This window comes from Spea bombifrons, chromosome 4 (assembly GCF_027358695.1).
Source record: "Spea bombifrons isolate aSpeBom1 chromosome 4, aSpeBom1.2.pri, whole genome shotgun sequence".
Classification (NCBI taxonomy): domain Eukaryota; kingdom Metazoa; phylum Chordata; class Amphibia; order Anura; family Pelobatidae; genus Spea; species Spea bombifrons.
This window is the reverse complement of record NC_071090.1, coordinates 50,015,070-50,034,750: the sequence shown is the minus strand read 5'-3', so window position 1 is coordinate 50,034,750 and position 19,681 is coordinate 50,015,070. Positions and strand designations below refer to the sequence as shown.

General features: G+C 36.0%; 1 protein-coding gene across 1 annotated transcript in view; it reads right to left on the bottom strand.

Moving 5' to 3' along the window:
• Positions 1-19,681, bottom strand: part of SLC38A4 (solute carrier family 38 member 4) — a 38,852-nt gene that overhangs the window by 9,373 nt on the left and 9,798 nt on the right. The window contains exons 2-10 of the mRNA XM_053462252.1: positions 7,350-7,578; positions 6,891-6,984; positions 6,290-6,405; positions 4,874-4,947; positions 3,573-3,665; positions 2,627-2,708; positions 2,052-2,134; positions 1,852-1,910; positions 1,221-1,484 (exon numbers count right to left, since the gene is read on the bottom strand). Coding sequence (XP_053318227.1) covers positions 1,221-1,484; positions 1,852-1,910; positions 2,052-2,134; positions 2,627-2,708; positions 3,573-3,665; positions 4,874-4,947; positions 6,290-6,405; positions 6,891-6,984; positions 7,350-7,468 — 984 coding nt within the window. The 5' untranslated portion in view covers positions 7,469-7,578. The remainder of the gene's footprint in view (positions 1-1,220; positions 1,485-1,851; positions 1,911-2,051; positions 2,135-2,626; positions 2,709-3,572; positions 3,666-4,873; positions 4,948-6,289; positions 6,406-6,890; positions 6,985-7,349; positions 7,579-19,681) is intronic.

Here is a 19,681-nt window from a genome sequence, read left to right as displayed (position 1 = left end):
TCCAGTGAGTATCTTACCATATTACTACAGTATGAAATATGATTTACATAGCAGATGGTATGCTGCTTATAACAGCCATACACACTTTGCATAGGAATTCTTGGGTTATACTCAATTATTCCATTGCTTCATAATAATCCGACATAACAAATGCCATTTAAGTACTGTAATATATAATAAATATCGGAATCCTTATAGTTTCAAAACTAATTCAAATATTATTAACATTATAACATTCTGAAAAGCAATAAAATAAACATTTTCTTTAAATAGCAATGCAGACTGAATATATTTAGACCAAGAGTAGCCACTAGCATACCTGTAAACTCTTGGCTCTAAAACTCCGATCTCAGGTCATTCATTCTGGAGCTGACTTTTTCATTAATACACTTATTTAAGACCTTACTGTGCCCTTCCTACTTTTCTCACTAGTACATCGGAGCTGAAATCCTTATTTGACTATAGGTTTATTTACCTCCAACCAAGCAGTGGTTTTCAGGGCTATTACTAGAATCATTTGGTTGCCACCACAATAGAATGTTTGTGGTGGAACATCAATATTTTAATATTTGGAGGGACTTAAAATCAGCTAATTTATAATATTCCCAACACAGGGACACTAGGTAGCTCTCCACCTCTTGTTGGGAGTAAATCCTCCCATGACCCTTAGAAAGCTTTTGTAAGCTTGCGAGCAGGGCCCTCTCCACCGGTTTGTCTTAGTCTGTCAATTCTTGTCTTGTCATATGCCTTGAATTTATGTATTGTATTAAGCGCTGCGTAAACTGTTGCCGCTATATAAAAAATGAAACTGATCATGTGGGGAAAGCCTCTGTGGGAATCACAGAGGCTACTTGCTGATCATCCTTGATTAAGATATTATGGTTTTTGTTTGGTTTCAGTTATTTTAGAGGCAGATCATAGCTTAAAGAAAGCTTAAAAGCGTATATATAGTATAAAGAAAGTGTAAAGCAGGGGGTAGGATATGGCCCACTCGGCCCCAACCAGACCCTGGTTCTTAGGTACGACAGAACCACCGGCTGTGATGGAAAACGCCAGGGCTCCCTGTGATTATGGCTAATATCATCAGGAGTGAAGAATTGAGGTATTGGGTGAAGTACTATCTTGTGCCTTTATTGTATTGCCTTGCATTGTTTTATTTGACTACATTGTAAAATGTATATAAAAAAGATATTATGGTAAAGTGGTTGTGAAATGCTTACCTGGGAATTGAACACAAAGTATTTTGGTTGGCATTTGTCATCTGTGTGAGCTTCATATTCCACACCACTGTTGGGGTTCCTGTCTTTATGCTCATTGAGTCCTGCTGCTTGTGTGTAATCCATCATGAAATTCATCTCAGAACTGTGAGTGTTATTCTGAATTACATATGGGTACAGGTGATAAGTACTGTTGCTAGTTGAATTTCCAATATTATGATCCAGCAGAGGCAATGGGCAAGGAATCTGGGTTTTCTTATAAATGACCTGAAATAGTCAATTGAATATATTAATGTTCAAAATGATCCTTTATTTTATGTGTATGCACTATAACATTACATGTATTCAATCTGATCACTGAAGGGGCAGTTATGCCCAAGCATTTTTTCTTAAATCAGTGACGGTAAAAATGCATGAATGTTCTCCAAGACATAAACACCGTATTATTTCGATGACTACCATGAAGCCCTGGAGACTGTTGTTGGTCCACATGCTTCATTTTGAGAACCATAGGTGTAATGCACATCATTTGTAAAGTAAAGATTATCTTGTAACCTTGAACAAGGTATTCAAGCCATGCCCAGCTATCAATCCTTTCACTATATTTATATAAAAATCATGAAGCAATTCTTACCACACTGACAAAAAACACCATGCAACTCAAAGAAAATCCACTAGTATAGCCAAGGTAACCTGTAAAATTAAAAATAAGGGAATAAGGAAACATGGTTGTAAATCGTCATTTTACGTGTGTAGAATTTGAATTGCAAAACTTGTTAAAGACTCCTTTCTCTTATGCAAGGTAAAGATAATATACATGCTTTAAATAATTACCTAAATTCTTTAGGAGAGATAGTGGAAGAATAATTCCAATGGACACAAATATGACAAGGTAGTTTCCATTCAGGTACCATTCTCTAAATACGTAAAAAAAAAAAAAAGGGATATAATATTATATTGTATGTGTAAAAAATTGTCAACAAAATACTGTAATAAATATACCAATGCTGATAATCAGGCAGCATGTAGAAAATACAAAACATATAATGTTTATTACTTTGATGAAGACAAATACAAAAGTGAAACTCAATGTCTAACATGTTTCAAATCAACAGATGCTTTATTATATATTTCCAATTATAGGAGAAACTATATGACTACTAATTTATCTATCCATAAACGTTTTAGAATTTTTTACTGCCCCCTTTCCTAAAGAATGTTGGTCATCATCGTTCATGCTGTCCTAAAACGCAAGACACCTTCAAGCAATAAAAGGGTAAAACATGGTGCCATCTTCACTGTTATACTGTTATTTTTGCATACATATTTAAAGTTGTGATGTCTCATCCAATCATTTGTATTCACAAACTGCTGCATTCACATATTCAGGAGAAGACCTAAACACCTACCCAGTATTTTCTTCAAGGCCTAAGAAGGTTCGCATTACTTCAGGAAGTTCATATTTTATAATGAACAGATAGCTTGACATTGCTGGAACATAAAATAAAAGAATACATACTTTTAGCAAATGTACAGATTTTTGCAATGTTGGCTTCATTGTTATACTATTTTCTTGAAACCTAACATTTTGCAACTACTTCTGAAATAACTTGTTCCTTGTCAAATAATATTAATGTTTTAATAATATCTGCCATGCAACATGTATAGTTATATCTTGAGAATTAAACTAAGGCTCAGCACAATTGAACCTCATGGACTTTTTTTTATTAGAAAGTGAAGTCACATGGTTTTAAATATTCCAATATAACTAACACTATTTTAATGGACATACCGAATCAATTCCATGACATCAGGCGTTGAAATATACTGTAGATACCCGCCCCCCAAAAAATAATAAAATATGTTGGTATACGATATTAAATGTGAAATATGTATACTGTATAAACACTTACATTTCCTTCTTCAGCACACTGGTGTTTATTTAATTTCTAAACAATGTTTTGGACGGAGTGAGTTTAACTTTAGAATTCAATCAAAGCAGAGATCGCTGTAATCCATTTGTAGGGTTGTGGGAAATTCCTTTAGGGTATATTTAATTGATGGGATCCATATTAGTCTTTCTTTAGAGAGATGTCAAAGTATCACTGACATTCATATGTTTCTCATGAAGTCACACTTGTGGAGACTCAGTGTTTACCACAAAAGGAAGAACCTTATATACTTAGAAAAATGTTTTGAGGACTGTACAAGGTCAAAGAAAGGATTGGATGATCTATTTTAAGATATATTCTCTCACAATGTTAGCATGTCTCGTCGAAAGCAGTAAAGTTACTATTTGCTACTTCTAAGCAGGAAGTCAAATGTTTAAATATAGCGACAGTTGTATAATCTTACCTCCAATATTTTGCATTGTGATAGATACAAAAGCTGCAATTTTTCCTGGCCATCCAAATGCCCTTTCACCTAATTTTTCATAAATTAATGAACCTATGGATAAAATTAAACAAGAAAAAACAAATTAGCCAATGCATACATATACACACATATATGACAGTGATAGAAATAATCATACATTTCATAAATTGCAGAATATTACCAAATTAGTAATAAAAAGTCACAAAACATTCTGTGGAGCAAAGGGAAGAGTGGATCATACACAGTGCCAGACACGGATTGAAAAGCGTTCAACACACTTTAAGGCAAGGAACCTCTAAATAACAGCCCCACATTTACACTAGTACCTTGGAAACCTATGTCCACAACTGAATCCAGCTGCCCACGGATATTGAACTGGGAATACAGGCTTGGCTGTTTCCAACTCTTGCACATTTGTGTGCACAGATTGACTAACCTAGTTCCTCACACATATGTTCAATATATGTGTAGCATCAGAAAGGGGCCAGATGTGAAATGGACCTCCTATCCTCATAGGGAGGGCTGCGGGTAGTTGGAGCCAGAGAGTTCCAAGGTATTCCTCCACTGCAGTTCCCACTTGGCCACCTCGTGACATTCTGAAGCTGAGCACTGTAAGGAGGCTCTGAAAGTAAGGTAGGCATTGGCCATGCCACAGCACCACCTACTACTGGCCACTCACCACATACCCTAAAACAGGTGTCTTGATTTGGACATCTAAATGTTGAGGGGTTTGGAATCTTTAAAAAAATCATGGTTGTACTGAACCATTAAATTGTATGCATTTGAACTATAACATGTGTGACCCCACATTAGTTCAGAGGTAGTGCTGCCACATAATGAGCCCCCGCAAGGGATGTGGAAAAGGTGAGGCACTGAATCCTCTTAAGTTTGACCATGATCATAAACATATATATTCCTTTGTTCCTGTGTACTGATCTATTTTCCTCAATTGTACTAAAGATTGGCCCTTAAATATTTTTTGCTTAGGGCTCAAAGAACCTTAAACTAAACCCTCAATAGTTAGCAATCACATACCTCTTCTTCTTAACATATTACATGACAGCTAAACTTGTCCTGGAGCAAATAACCTAAGCCACTGACCTATGTAAATTGTTCAAGTTACGGATTGCTTATCTGTATGGGACAAATTATTGAGCCCTTCAGTTAGTAAAGCATTGTCTGTAAAGCATCTCACTGTGAATCTTGCACCATCATTATTCATTTTTACTTTAAAAATGATTACAATTTTCTATGTGCAGTCAATAGATATTAAACCATACCTCCTTCTTTTGCAGTTTTCAGTAACAGGTGGACAGAATACAGTGACAAAATGGCAACTCCAACAAGAAGAATTCTGCAATGAACATTTTCCAACAGTTATTGATGCAACATTAATGGTAAGTAATTTAGCTGCAATGATTGTGATGTACAAGTATTCCATGCAAGCAATGTTTTAGAATCTTCTTTTCTCCAAAAATAAGTTTTATATTCCAGAAAATGCCTAAAACCAACTAATACGCATTTGATATAATTATATACTGTTCCATCTACCCTTACAAACACTTTTAGACCTAAATGCAAGGATACTTAAGTGCTGTAAGTGCTTCAAATCTAAAACTGGTAAACAAAAATAATGATAAACATGTTAAATCACTCAGTTAATGTTTTGAGATGGAAGAGTATATTTCAGTGTTTTTACCACAATCCCCATCAAGGTTTACTTCATAGACTTTAGATGATTACATGACTTCATTCGCTATTTCTACATATTAAATTAAGGTGAATTAAATGTGCTGCTTGATGTGTTTCTGAATTCAATGTATTTATTCTTAGCCATGGTTGGTCTCACAATATGGTGGGTTGGATGGTTATTATGAGGGATACCATGCTGTACATTTTAAAGAACCCCATTATCAGTTATGTTGAGACATGATTATTCTGTTGGAACGGTGCATAAGATATTTAATCACATTTCATAGCCAAAAAAAATAATTTAATAATACCATGGTATTGTGTAACATTCCTTTGATATGATACAATGCTTAATACTATTCTGTCAAAAATGTAGATGTGTAGTCAACTAATTGACTTTAACAATGATTAATGAGTTTACTCTGGGCAGATACAGTGAAGAGAAAATGAACCCACATTAAAACTTTAAAGAAAATAAACTATGAACTTTAACATCATTAAACAGTTGGTGTCTGAGGTGGGTCAGGCTGGGTACATGCACAGTATGACGATGTAGTAAGATGCGAAGAAAGCTGCTAATTGACACACTGCTGCCAGTGGAGGAATGTATGATTGTTATCTTGGTTAAGCATGTGGTCATTTACCCATGGTGTACTTTTCTAATGTGCCCTATAAGCAGGTTTGTCTCCACCTAAATAATAGAAGTAACCAATCACAATAACCGAATCCTAAATTTTGGTCAGTGTGTACTTTTTATACTATAATACTAATTTGTGAACGTTGATTCGAGAAAATTTGCCCTTTTGGTTAATTTTCTCATACCCAATGTGTAACATTCTACTGCACTCCCCACAAACTGATTTGGATTTTAATTTGGTATATAAAATTTCTGTCAAAACTATAAAAGAACAGACAGAAAGTATATGGTCTTGAGGCGAGATCAATGGCTGGCCAACAACAATTGCAGTATTTCGAAAATGTTTATTGATTGGTTCTGTACTTACATAAAAAGTATAATGCCAGTATTAGCCATGGCATAAGAGAGTCCAAGGATCCCACTGCCCATAATGGCATTGCTAAGATTAAACACCGACATTCCAAATGAAGTGGTCCCAGGGTGCTTTTAGTAAAAAGAAAAGAAGGTTTTCATATAATTTTTACATTCTTGATATGGTGGATGAAAAATACAACAAAGTTCACTTTTCAGCACAGCTAGCTTATAGATTTCTCAATCATCTGGTGGTTTTTTACCTTTGCTATGTGCCCAGAGTTAGTTCATCCAATGGTTAATAATTACACACAATTCAAACTTATTGACAGTGTGTTAGATTTACCGAGACTTGCTGTGTCAAAGTAACATAGATGGGGAGGTCATAGGGTTAAGGACAGTATTTCAAAAGGGAAAGATGAAGCTGGCATTTCAGATCCAACTCCAATAGCTAAACTGATCTGTGTAGAGAGCCAGATGGTGTGCTAAACATCTTGTTTTCTATCTGCGAAGTCCTAATCAAACAAGTTCACATTATTCAGCAAATTATACTGAAATGGAACCGTTCTACTGATAAGCCCAATTTTGCTGACAACCCAGTTACCAGCAGTGCTTACATGTTCTTCCGTGTATTCTTCCAGCTTCTTCTTTCCAGAAAGCCCATTGGTAAGAAACTTTTGGCTTTCAGCATCTTCTTCATCAACATAGTTACTGCACGTGAAAGCACAAAAACAAGTCACTTATAGGCAGCAGTTTTAAGTTACGGACCACAAGCTTAACATTTAATGTAAACATAGTTTGCTTTCTGTTCGAAGATATATTGTATTGTCTAGTTTTTTTTTTTTTGCTAGAAACAAAAAAGTATAAAATGGAATACATTATTTTATTTTTTACTGCAATTTTTATGTGTTAAACCAAAATATAAATCAACAATGTTTCAATAAACATTTAATTTCAGTGGGTACTCTTTTAAATGTGATATGAATCCAAAAGCATAATAGAAATAGAATCAAATGAATGAACTGAAATAGTCATTTAATATCTGCTAGTTATGTTTTTATCCATTTCTATCCCACCTGCTAATAGTGACTTTTTCAGAGTCTATGTCTTTGCAGTAGCCATCTTCAGTGCTATCTCCGCTGTTACTCTCATCATCACAGCGCATGCTGACTTTCTGTAGTTCCATGCAGTCCATTTAAAGCAGTCAGCGGTTTACAAAGTGACAGGAAGCCTTCTTCAGTGCAAACAATTAGCCTTTTTCCTCGGGGATCTCACACAATGTGTTGGCTTTTAGAACACTCTGTTCTGCAAACAAAATCACAAAGAAACCATTCCAATTCTCCTCCAATTAGATAAATGAGTGTGAATCACTAATTATGCTTGCTAAATTTAACTATGGCTAGAATAGAAAGAGCTGCAGGTACAACTCTACACAATTTTAATGTAACTGTGTTTTGGCACAAAAAAAAAATTCATAGTTAAGGAAAAAATGTTCAGCAGGTCATTAAAATGTCGTGTTTCTGTATTCTGCTTAACCACATAAAAGGGAGGTGGTTTTGCCACTGCATATATTTCTGAAGTATATCACCTGAAGTATTGTTTATAGCACAGAGACCCCATATCCAGAAATATTTAGATATTCTGAAGATACTTTAGAGAAAAGCTACTATAATGGTGAATGGTTTACAGGGTATAAATTACAGGATTACATGATATAAATTATAAGGAGAAACGTATAAAATGATCTAAAACTACAAAAAAACATCTAAAACTATAGCTTGAGTATAGAGTAGAGAGGGATCTTAGGAAAAGAAACCATAGTTTAAAACTAAAGGGTGAGGGCTTAGAGGTAATGTAAGGAAGTTTTAATGCACTAAGAAGGTGGCAGGGAAAATAGTCTTCCAAATGGAGTTTAGCCCAATTAAAATGTTTTTTGATCCATCACCCAATTTTATCTGTATCTATATATCTATATATATATATATATATATATATATATATATATATATATGTATGTATATATATATATATATATATATATATATATATATGTTGAGTTTATGATGTTACCAGAGTTATCTCTGGGATTGTAGTCCAAGCATAGCAGCAACTTGCATGATTTAGATTTTGTATCAGAGTGCATGGAATCTGACATCTGTATTCAGTAAAAGTGTGGCCTCATTCACCCCTGTTAACCATCCTTCTCCACTTTCAGATTAAGCAGCACATACAAGTACATTCCATACGCAAAAATGACTCAGCTCTCCTTAGAATTTACCCTTATACCATATTAAAAATGACAATATATAAAGATATCTTCCAATGTTTGCATATTGAGTCCTACTGTGTTTGACTTTGTCTTAAAATGCATCAAGTAAAAAAAAAACAAAACACTCTGTTCTAAAAACAATAAATCTGTTTTATCTATCTACTACAATACAGATGTTCAATAGAACTAAATAGTATTAAAATAAGAAATTGTTCTACATTACCTCCAGTCAGTATAGTTCAAGTGGCCTTTAACAACCTTTTTTGGCAAGCTACACAAGTTGAACAGTTTTCTCATGTAAGTCCTTCAACAGTGTAATATTTAAAGGCAAGAGGGAGTGTGCTCTCTGAACCAATCAGAAGGGACAGAAGACCAAACCCTTTGCTGGTTGCGTCAGATTTCGTAGATAAAGCATGATTACGCCAGCCATTGTGTACTCAATGAATCTGGCTCGCACATCTTCATAAAAAAAGACACTGACTAAATCTATGAAGCAAAGGCAGGTAAAGATGCCAGCCTTTGCCATCTATGCCCTCTATGCCCTCTATGCCCTCTTTCACCTGATAATTATTTTTGACAAATAATGAATCACGCCCTTAACCTAAATTTTAATCTACATGGCAAATATGAAAGGTAGCATTGGATTCCATTGATACTGACGACATAGAAGTATATTGCTCAAAATTCATATTCACAAAAGTGTAATGCATAATTACAGAGCATTGCTATAATGGAAAATTGAATATATATAGTATGGAATATAAAATGTTATGGTGAAATGTTACTTTTCGTGGGAAAAAAATAAAACACAAAAATGAACACTTGGAAATGGCTCCTTGTTTTACAATTCCTTTTTAAAGGTTTGTGATGTTTTTAGTTGATTAACACCACTGAAGAAAAAATGTATGCATCATAGTTTGTCATCAATTTTACTGACTTCTCTTTTAAATTGAACCCTTCATGTCCCAGCTGTTATATTTTGGAATGACTGCACACATGCAGATGGGTCTCCCCTTAAGTTAGTCTAGTGGAGAGAATGCACATCTGTGCTCCCTAAGATAAGATCGTTCTAGAATTTTTTACTAAAAAGGAAACTTGCTGTTCCAGTGCCAACTCACCAACTTTATTATGCATTAGAAACAGCTAAATGCTTTTTGTCCTGCAAGATAATGCAAATCAGTGAGATTCCTCGAAAACATCCTCACCTGTTAATCTACATATGATGCTGTGGTACCTTGCATTTTTTGGTTGAACTTTCTGTGGTTGGCCCTTCATAATCGAGTTGATGAAAAGGTATACTCAACTGGAATGGAATCTACCCAAATGATTATGGGCACTAAAATACAGTATTGACATATTTGTGTAAAGGAGTAGTAAGCAATAGAATGGATGGTTTCAGAGAAGGAAAACTCCAATGTGGGCCACTGGGTGCGTAATAAAGCTGACAATAACCAAGAGATGGGGGGGGGGTTAAAGCTGGAAGTGTAGGAGTACAGTGTGGATTATTAGCATGGTAACATTTTAACTCCATAGGGAGTTATTACATATTCTGAATTAGGAGAAATGCTTTCAGGTGACTGTCTGCATCAAAGATTCCATGGTATCTTGGAAAGTTTCTGTGCTATTATGTGTTTTTCACAAGAAAGATAGAAGTGGAATATCATTCAAAGGCATCATGAATTGTTCACAATATTCTTAAAATGTATATATATTTATTATTACCATATTTTTGATGTTTAATGTGGAGAGTTTAATGTGGAGAGGTTCTCTAAAGAGTTGATAATAGTTAATAGATTATTTTTATTACAATACCGTTACAATCCATTTACAGTTATTTCAACATATGGTAGAGTTATCAATTTGTTTAAACACAGAAACATAAAGCTTGACAGAAGATAAAAGCCATTTGTTCCATCTATTCTGCCCTGCTGTGGATTGTTTTCAATGTGCCTGTTGGCAAGTTGGATTGGTTCCAGTTGAATAAACTGCTATTGTGAAACTAGTTTAGTCTTGGCAAGAGTACTTTTTAGTAACTGCTGGGTCATCCAGCAAGAAATAGCCAAGGGGTAGTTAGAGATCTAAGGCATACCTGGGGTTTTCTGTCTGAGTGGAAATGTAAATAAACTCAATTATCCTGGAACAGCTGACACTATTTTTTTTAGAAAAAAACAACAGCTTGGAAATCTGAAATTCAGACAAATCTAAAATTCTGAACATTGGTTCAAATAGAATTTTTACCATCTTTGGTACAATAAACATACATGTATATTTTACAAATGTTCTGGGTATCTTTCAAGATGTTGTTAATATTTTTATGGTATCCTAAATCACTATGTGCAGTACCTTGTGTACCTCAATTCTGTACAATTCGGAGACCTTTTGTACTTTGCATTTGATGCATGCAGTCTTCTTGTCTCCCCCAAATCAGTATGTGTAGTAATTAGATCATGTATCTGACCCACTGTAAACATGATTCTTTTCATGCTTAATATATTTAAAATGTACCATTTAAACCTATTTATTTATTTAACTGTTAGGACTTATTGCTGAAATACCAATGGAGTCTGAAGTGGGCTCTGTCCGCACCAAAATGAAATTGATATAAATTGATTCCCATGGAACTACCGTATTTGCTCGATTATAAGACGAGGTTTTTTTCAGAGCAAATGCTCTGAAAAATACCCCTCGTCTTATAATCGGGGTCGTCTTCTAATCAGACCTCAAATAGAGGTCTGATTAGGAGACTAAGATCCAGATCCCCCGCACCGCTGCAGGGGACCTGGATCCTCCTGTCGTCGCCCCCCCACTTACCGGTGCTTCCGGAGGTGAAGTTGGCAGCGGGGGTTTGTATGCGTCCGTCGCAAATACCTTCCCCGACTGTCAGACATCAGAGTTCCAGAGTTCCTGATCTCTGACAGCCGGGGAAGGTATTTGCGACGGACGCATACAAACCCCCGCTGCCAACTCCACCTCCTTCCGGCTGCCGCGCAATGAGACGTCAACCCGCTGCCCCGGCAATACAGCAGGAAATTGGAAGCACCGGTAAGTAAGTAAGTAAGTGTGTGTGTGTGTGTGTGTGTGTGTGTGTGTGTAGGGCATTTCTGGAATGCCTTACACCCCTATATGCCACTCTGGCACTTAGGGGGTTAAAAGGCATATTATGGGGCAGAGTGGCATATAGGGAGGTATAAGGCATTTCAGGAGGCAGAGTGGCGTTAAGGGGGCATTTAATAGTGCACTCTGCCTCCTGAAATGCCTTATACCTCCCTATATGCCACTCTGCCCCATAATATGCCTTTTAACCCCCTAAATGCCAGAGTGGCATATAGGGGTATAAGGCATTTCTGGAGGCAGAGTGCTCTATATAATGCCTTTTAACTCCCTTAATGCCACTCTGCCTCCTGGAATGCCTTATACCTCCCTATATGCCACTCTGCCCCATAATATGCATTTTAACCCCCTAAATGCCAGAATGGGATATAGGGGTATAAGGCATTTCTGGAGGCAGAGTGGCACATAGGGGGTCAAAAGGCATACCATGGGGCACAGTGGCATATAGAGGGTTAAAAGGCATATCATGGGCCACAGTGCCATATTGGTGTGGCAAGCCTGGGGGCAGATGTGCGTAACTGGGGGACAGGTTGGAAAATACAAGAAATAAAAACAAAAAAAAAAATATTTTTCTCAATCATAGCTTTTATTAAAAAAAATAGTTTACATGAATTAACATTTACTGGTAAAACTTTTTTCCTTTAGGGTCGTCTTATATTCAGGCTTTTTCTTTTTTTCCTAAGTTAATATTCAGATTTTGGGGGGTCGTCTTATAATCAGGGTCGTTTTATAATCGAGCAAATACGGTAAGTAAACTAACCTGGATAAAAGGTGGAAGCAGGCTATATTGGTGTTACATTATCATATTGAGCAAATACAATGTGGTAAATTGTTTTCAATCCATTCTGATTGAACTCTTTTCCAAACGCCACTAAAATCAAGTAATTGTACCTGAAGGTTAAGGATGAGGTTGTGAATCCCAACAATAACAATAGCTGAATGCAATTAAGCAATAAATACATGAATTAAAACTCCCTTATATCATTATGCATTATGCATGATTATGCATTATCATATAATATAAATGCCACACATCCCTTTTTAAAGATGAAGCTGATTGCTGACCCACTCCACAATGGAGTCCATTTTAATCAATTTGCTAACAGATATATTGATGATGTTGTTAGCCATGTTACATAATAGAGTATAACATTTGATACCCAAATAACATTAAGAGGGGATGCATGTTAAGACCAAGAAGCAGGTTTCAATAAAGATGACTTTATGCTCGTATTTAACACAATTATAGCCTAAACCACAGCATTTTATACCTATTCCTATGGCCTGGAATTAGTCCGTGTTCCCTTGGGCTAGGTTAAAATGGAAAGGGATTTCTGCGTTTTTTTTTTGTCAATAAAACATTCTATTGTCTTTACATCTCAAAGCACTAGTTCTTCAAAGCAATTATGTAGTACTGTGGAGCTGTATGATTTACCAACAATAAAGTCTTCAACAATGCTATCCACTGTACTGCCAATAAAGCCGCGGGGGAGGGCAATAATAAAAAAGGGAAAATCATTTAAAACAAGGTTTATGGGAAGAAGTAACCTTTCAAAACTAATTTCCCACAAAAACATATATCACTGTTATTTAATACCTTAGGAGCTGCATGGGAGTGTGAACGACATTTATGATAATTTTCCATGAACTGATTCACATGCAAAGATCAAGAAAATGGCCGGTTGGGAATGTTTCATTACAAATCCCCACAGAAAGAAGGCAAAACAAAGGTCATTATTCGAAAAACAAATGGCAAGTAAATTTCCACTGCAAGCACCCAACCAATAACAATCCAATATAACTTTGAGGATTATCACCATTGGACACATGGGCCCCACCTACCTCCTCAAACCATTTACCTGAGCCATACCTTCCAAGACTGACAGTTTTGGAGTTGCTCTGCCTCTTTGCAACCTAAATCATTGTCCCTGTTTTGTCCCATTGTGTCCTTAGGTGCTCAGAATGTTAGGTTAGGTATGAGTAGATCACATTAAGTCTAGGAGAGTCCCTTCCCCTCATCTATACCTTTGGCCATACAAACATAAGTGAGTCTATTTGGCCTTTTAAAATCATAGGAGGTATATCTAAGTTACATGGTAAAGTGACTAGACTTGTTTTTTTACCAAAACATATATAAAGTAACATTAGGATATAAAGTGCATATATGGATGTAGTGATGTTTTGTGTAATACTCTGGCCGTATTATTTAACCAAATTAGAACACCGGACAACAATCGTATTCTTGCTTAGTTTATACACAAACATAATGAGGTTGCAATGTATAGAAAACATTTTAGCAGCTTCAAATGTTAACGCCATGTATCTGGGAAACCTGACACATTAGAGGGATGGATGTATTTTTAGCAAACTGTCAACCTATTGCAATAGTTTTTATGCTAGTGACAGTTGTGAGAGGTATATGTAGCAGTGATATGCTGTATTAGTATTTTAGGATTGAATTAAAAATTGATATTTTCTTTTTTAAACTTCAGCTTATTTTAATTAACAAAGCATATTTTCTATAATGGTTTAAATTATTTGGTGATATTTCTAGCTGAAAAACAACGCTCAGTGCTGTAATAAAATCTCTTGTGCCTTTTTATTCCATATAAAACATAATTATTCTAAATGGAATTATTCTAAAATGGAATTGAATGCTAAAAGGAATTGTATGACTGAATACAACTGAACACACTCGCAGATACATTTTCTGTACTATGTAAATGTTATCACCAATCCATTAAAATGTTTTCATAAAATCCCTAATTTTGCATCTCAATATAAAAAAAAGATAGTGTTTCAGGAATGCCATGAAGAAACAAGCCAGGAAACCAATGAATATTTGTTGTTCCTTTACATAAGTGCCAATACTTTGAATTTTAGTTCACTGATGCCCAATAAATCTGGCAGGGTTAAAGTAATTAGTCAGCACAAAAAAAAAATCACCCTGGTCTTTTCAATACAATGCTTAATAATTCTAAGGCAGTTTTGGGTAATTATTAGCGTACCCACACAGCAGCAGTTCAGAAGTATAACTTATATTATTGTAGGTTACTTTTTTCTAAAATAAATATTCTAAATAATAATCCCATCTGTGTTTATTGTGTATTGTTGCTGTTTTATTTATTATACAAATTCAATGGCCATACCAGCCCCGTCTCCCATGCATGTAAACTTCCTATGTAATACAACTGGACTGAGGAATGTATGGTCACATTGGCCCTCTGCATATATATATATATATATATATATATATATATATATTTATAATCTACTAGGTTTCACCTTTGCATAATGTTGACATTATTTTAATTAACTGATTTTAAGGTGCCATATTTTAAGAAAATACAAATGAATACAATATACCAACCTGAGCAAATAATGTATATATTAATTTCTTACTTGTGTAACAAATTAATTGAAGGTTAAGGTGGAATGGTTTTGACACAATACCGTGACCGGCCAGCCTGGGTCTGTTTGCAAATTTATAACCAGCTTGTTTGTGGATAGGTATTTTTTTCTGTGGAACCCCCCACATGCACTTGCTCCTTTCCCTCAGCTGTTTTCCGTGCAGCAGATATGTTCAGCTGAAGCGAATGCATATCTTGACATGTGATATACTTACCTCCAGTCAGCTCCAGTGCGGGCTTGGTGAACACTGTTGGCAGGATCGTATTTAGACCCCCGTGTGCACGTGTGGAAATTTCCTGCTTCTCGGCTGTTTTACTTAAGAGCTGCAACTTCCACTTAAAGTAAATGATTTAGTTTATTTTAAAGAATTCAAGTATTCGTAAAGTACTTTAATGTGCATTATTCTTTAGCATTAAACTGCCCCTATAAATGCAGATATCATACTCTACATTTCTATGCTGTGCTGCAGAGGCTTTATTGCAGCAAACCTATTTAAACGAAACAGTGTCTCAAATGTTCTTTATATTTTGTATAAGGACAGAAATACACATGGTTTGCCTTTTAAATGGACCTGCTCGGGAGACAGATTTACATTAATCTTGTGTGTATACAATGTGCCGTCATTACAGATTGAGGAGTTCACAGCAATGTGTTCCAGAGGTGTCCAGACAGCCAGTTTGCTGTTACTCGTTCTTCTTCCTATCTAATGTATTTACCCTCCCTTTGCATTTTCTACTGATTTATTTCCAATACACAAGAACATTAAATGTGAGCGACAGCAAATTTACACTATAACTGAGAATAAATGCTTTCCCATCCGGCTTGCACAAACATATACAAATTCTGGAAATAACTTTTTGGAGTGGGGATAAGCTTGATGCACATTGAGTCTGAGGTTACCTTGAGAATCAATGTGATCAGCATTATTAAACACCTTAACTAATACAATTGTGCCTCTTGAACCAAATAATCCCTACACCATATTAACCTGTAAATATATTTGGCATTGCAATTATACATATCCGAGGACATTGTTTATGGGATAACTCATCAATTTGTGAAAACACAGATTGGAAAACCTGGAATTGAAAATACATCTGTTCTAGCCATGACCCCAACTGGCCATTTCAACAAAATACCTTCTCAGTGAGAAATAGTACACAACATTATGCGTCCGCTTTTTTCCCCCTGAACTTTAATGTTTAACTTTAAGTCAAGGTGTATGACTTCACTATCCCATCGTGCATATTTGCCCTTTTCCAGCTTGTTATTTAAACATGTTGACACACTAGCAGCTGTTTTGCGTTCTTTCCTTAAAGTTGATCAAAACAAACAGAAATTAACCCCTTAAGGACAATGGGCGGTCCCTAAACCCATTGAAAACAATATATTTTGGGCCCGTACATGTACAGGCCTTGTCATTAAGGGGTTAAAAAACATATTATACTAAATGCTATTGGAGGTTACAACCCCGGCTAGTGTATAATTGCAAACTATTACAAAATAAAAAGTAGACAAACTATTACAAAATAAAAACAGGATAAATAGTAAATAAAACAGCAGTCTACCATAGACTGGGATGGGCTGTATGATGAGTTTGTGTACATGCTGATTACCATAGCGTGATGCTACTCTGTTATGTATTCCAGAACAGAATGCACTTCTCAGAACTCTGGAAATTGTTGTATCAACTATTATTAGATTTATTAACTATTTGGCATTTGATAGGGGTAACTGGCTCCTTGTTATTAAATGCTATGTCCAAGAACAGATCACTCTCTGGATCAATCATTATGTGTGGCTTTGCTGAAACAGGCATAAGATCTATGTTATGTGCACTTACTGCTTTTTGAATTCTTATTGTTACTACTGGGACCAATATAGATGCCATTTTCTGAATGCTTCAGTAACATAGAAAGAACCTTGGACATACACGGGCTTGCCTGTGCTTGTTGATACGTCCTTGATGTACCATCAGCTTTTTGTTCTAAAGTATCGATAAGCACTCATTTACCCAGGAGCAACAATGTTAATTAAAAAAAAGCAAGTATCTAGTATCACATTAAAAACTTGATTTTAAAACTAGCTTGCTAGCTTTGTTTCAGTTTTAAAATAAATCTACTTTCTACAAAAACATCTGATATGAAGTTTTTCTATAGCTGCTCTAGCTATGTATGCGCTCTAGCTCCATTACCTTAGCCCAATCTACTAGGGAAATCTACTAGGAAAAAAACTCCATATCACACTGTCTTATGGTAAACAATATAATGTCTCAGTCTTAATCACACAGACATACATACTTTCTGTTGAAAGTCTATGAAGGAAGAGATCATCAGGATCTCACTGGCATTACCATAATGCTAATAATAACAGCATAGACTGCCATCAAGGAGGTCAGGGGATTTCTCCAACATGCCCACTATCACACAAAAGCATGACATAAAGGATTGCTTGACAGGTTGCTGTTAGTGTCCCAAAATCATACAAACTAAAATACTAAATATTAGTCACACAGGCTGCCTCACATATTTTCACAAGTGGCTATCATGCGTTTGCCTAGGCATGTCTATTATCTCAGTTTCATCATCCAGTCAGGACTATGCAGGGTTTGCAGTTTATTAGGTGTGTTCCTTTTATCAACCTGCTTTAGTTCCTGATACTTTTTACTTAGAAGAAGGATGTTTGAGACAGATGCTAATTATTATTATTGTATCTCTGCATCTAAACAGGTTTCTTTTTGTTTTGCAACCTCATGGGTTTATGTTTTTAAAAAGGTTTTATGTTTTTGAAAAGTGTTATAACTAACGCAAAAATAATTAATTTCTGAAAGAATTTATCAAATCAATGTGACATGGATAAAGCTGTTTTAAATAATAGTGAGCAAAGGTATAAGAAAATTAGAGGCTATTTATTGATATGCAACTTCAGCTTGTGTAGTGCTACAAAGATTACATATTCAGGGAAAACAAAAACATAAAAAAACTAGCAAGGACACTATTGATAATACAGGTTTCTACATTTACAAATAGTCAAGAGACTGTGATCTAGGCCAACATTAGTGCCTGATCTCACAAACGCTCTACTGGATGAATGGGCAAAAAATGCCCACAAAAACACTCCAACATTTTGTGGAAAGACTTCTCGGAAGAGTAGAAGCTGTTATAACTGCAAAGGGGTACCAACTACATATGAATGCCTATGTATTTAGAATAAGATGTCACAGAAGTCCATGTTGGTATAATGGTCAGGTGTCCCAGATCTTTTGTCCATATAGTATATATTGTAATAGAAAGTTGGCTTATACACAGTAGGTTAAATATTTTTCTAAATACAGTTTTTATTAGTTGTGAAGAGGAGGGTGTGACATAATGTACAACAGAACTGCTGTAATTAATATATAAAGATCCATTAATTGAATCTGAAAATAGAACAAGCTGAGGCAGAACATCTTCAATGACTTGAGATGCTTTGGCTTGAACCAGATATTACTAGATCCTTGTTAATTATCTCAGTACAAGACTACAGAAAAACATATACGGTAGTTTGCAAATCTGAATTGAAGGCACTAGGCAATCTTGCAGAATAATGTTTGTACAAATGTATTTTACAAAGACACACATCTTTATTTTATATTATAGATATAACCTGGAAGGGCTTGTTTGGATAATGTGTGAAGCACATTATATTATATAGATTAAATGGATTATTGGTTATTGGCAGGCCCGGACTGGGACAAAAAATAGGCCCGGGCATTTAAGCCCGAGCAGGCCATTTTTATTTATTTATTTATTGTTAAAGCCCACCCTTCATGTACCATCTTTGTATTTACTCATTCACACAAATCATTAACACATTCATTAATGCAGTCTCACAAATCATTCAAGCAATTCATCCACACATGAATTCATTAATTGTCATACGCATTCACACAATTCATCCACACATTTATTCATTCATTCATTCTCATACGCATTCACACTACCCCCCTCCCCATCTTATCTGCCCCTTCTCACTATGTACCCCCTCTCACTATCTATCCCCTCTCCCCATTTCTCACTATCTAACCCCCCTCTGCCCCTTCTCACTGCACCCCCCTCCCTCACCCTACTTACCTTGTTGCCGGAGCAAGCAGCAACTGCGGCCGGGCCCGCGGCAGGACCGGACTGACTAGGCCTATGCGGCCTCTACGGCCGCATTAACGCAGGGCATAAGGGGCACCTGCCCCTTAAACCCGCCGCAACTGCGACCGGGTCCGCCACTCTAAGGGCTTACATTAAAACATTGGGGTTTTTTTTTTTAACTTTATTTAACATCCTCCATGTTAAATAAGGTTAACAAAAACTTTATTTAAGATGGAGGATGTTAAATAAAGAAAGAAAAAAAACCCCGATGTTTTAATTTAAACCCTGTGCGGCCGCACACCCGTAAGGCCGTCCCTGGTGGGGGCTTCCCGGCCCCTTAGAGTGGCGGACCCGGTCGCAGTTGCGGCGGGCTTAAGGGGCAGGGGCCCCTTATGCCCTGCGTTAATGCGGCCGTAGAGGCCGCATAGGCCCAGTCACTTCGGTCCTGACTAGGCGTATTTTAAGGTAGGGGCCTGGAGCTGCAGCTCCATCAGCC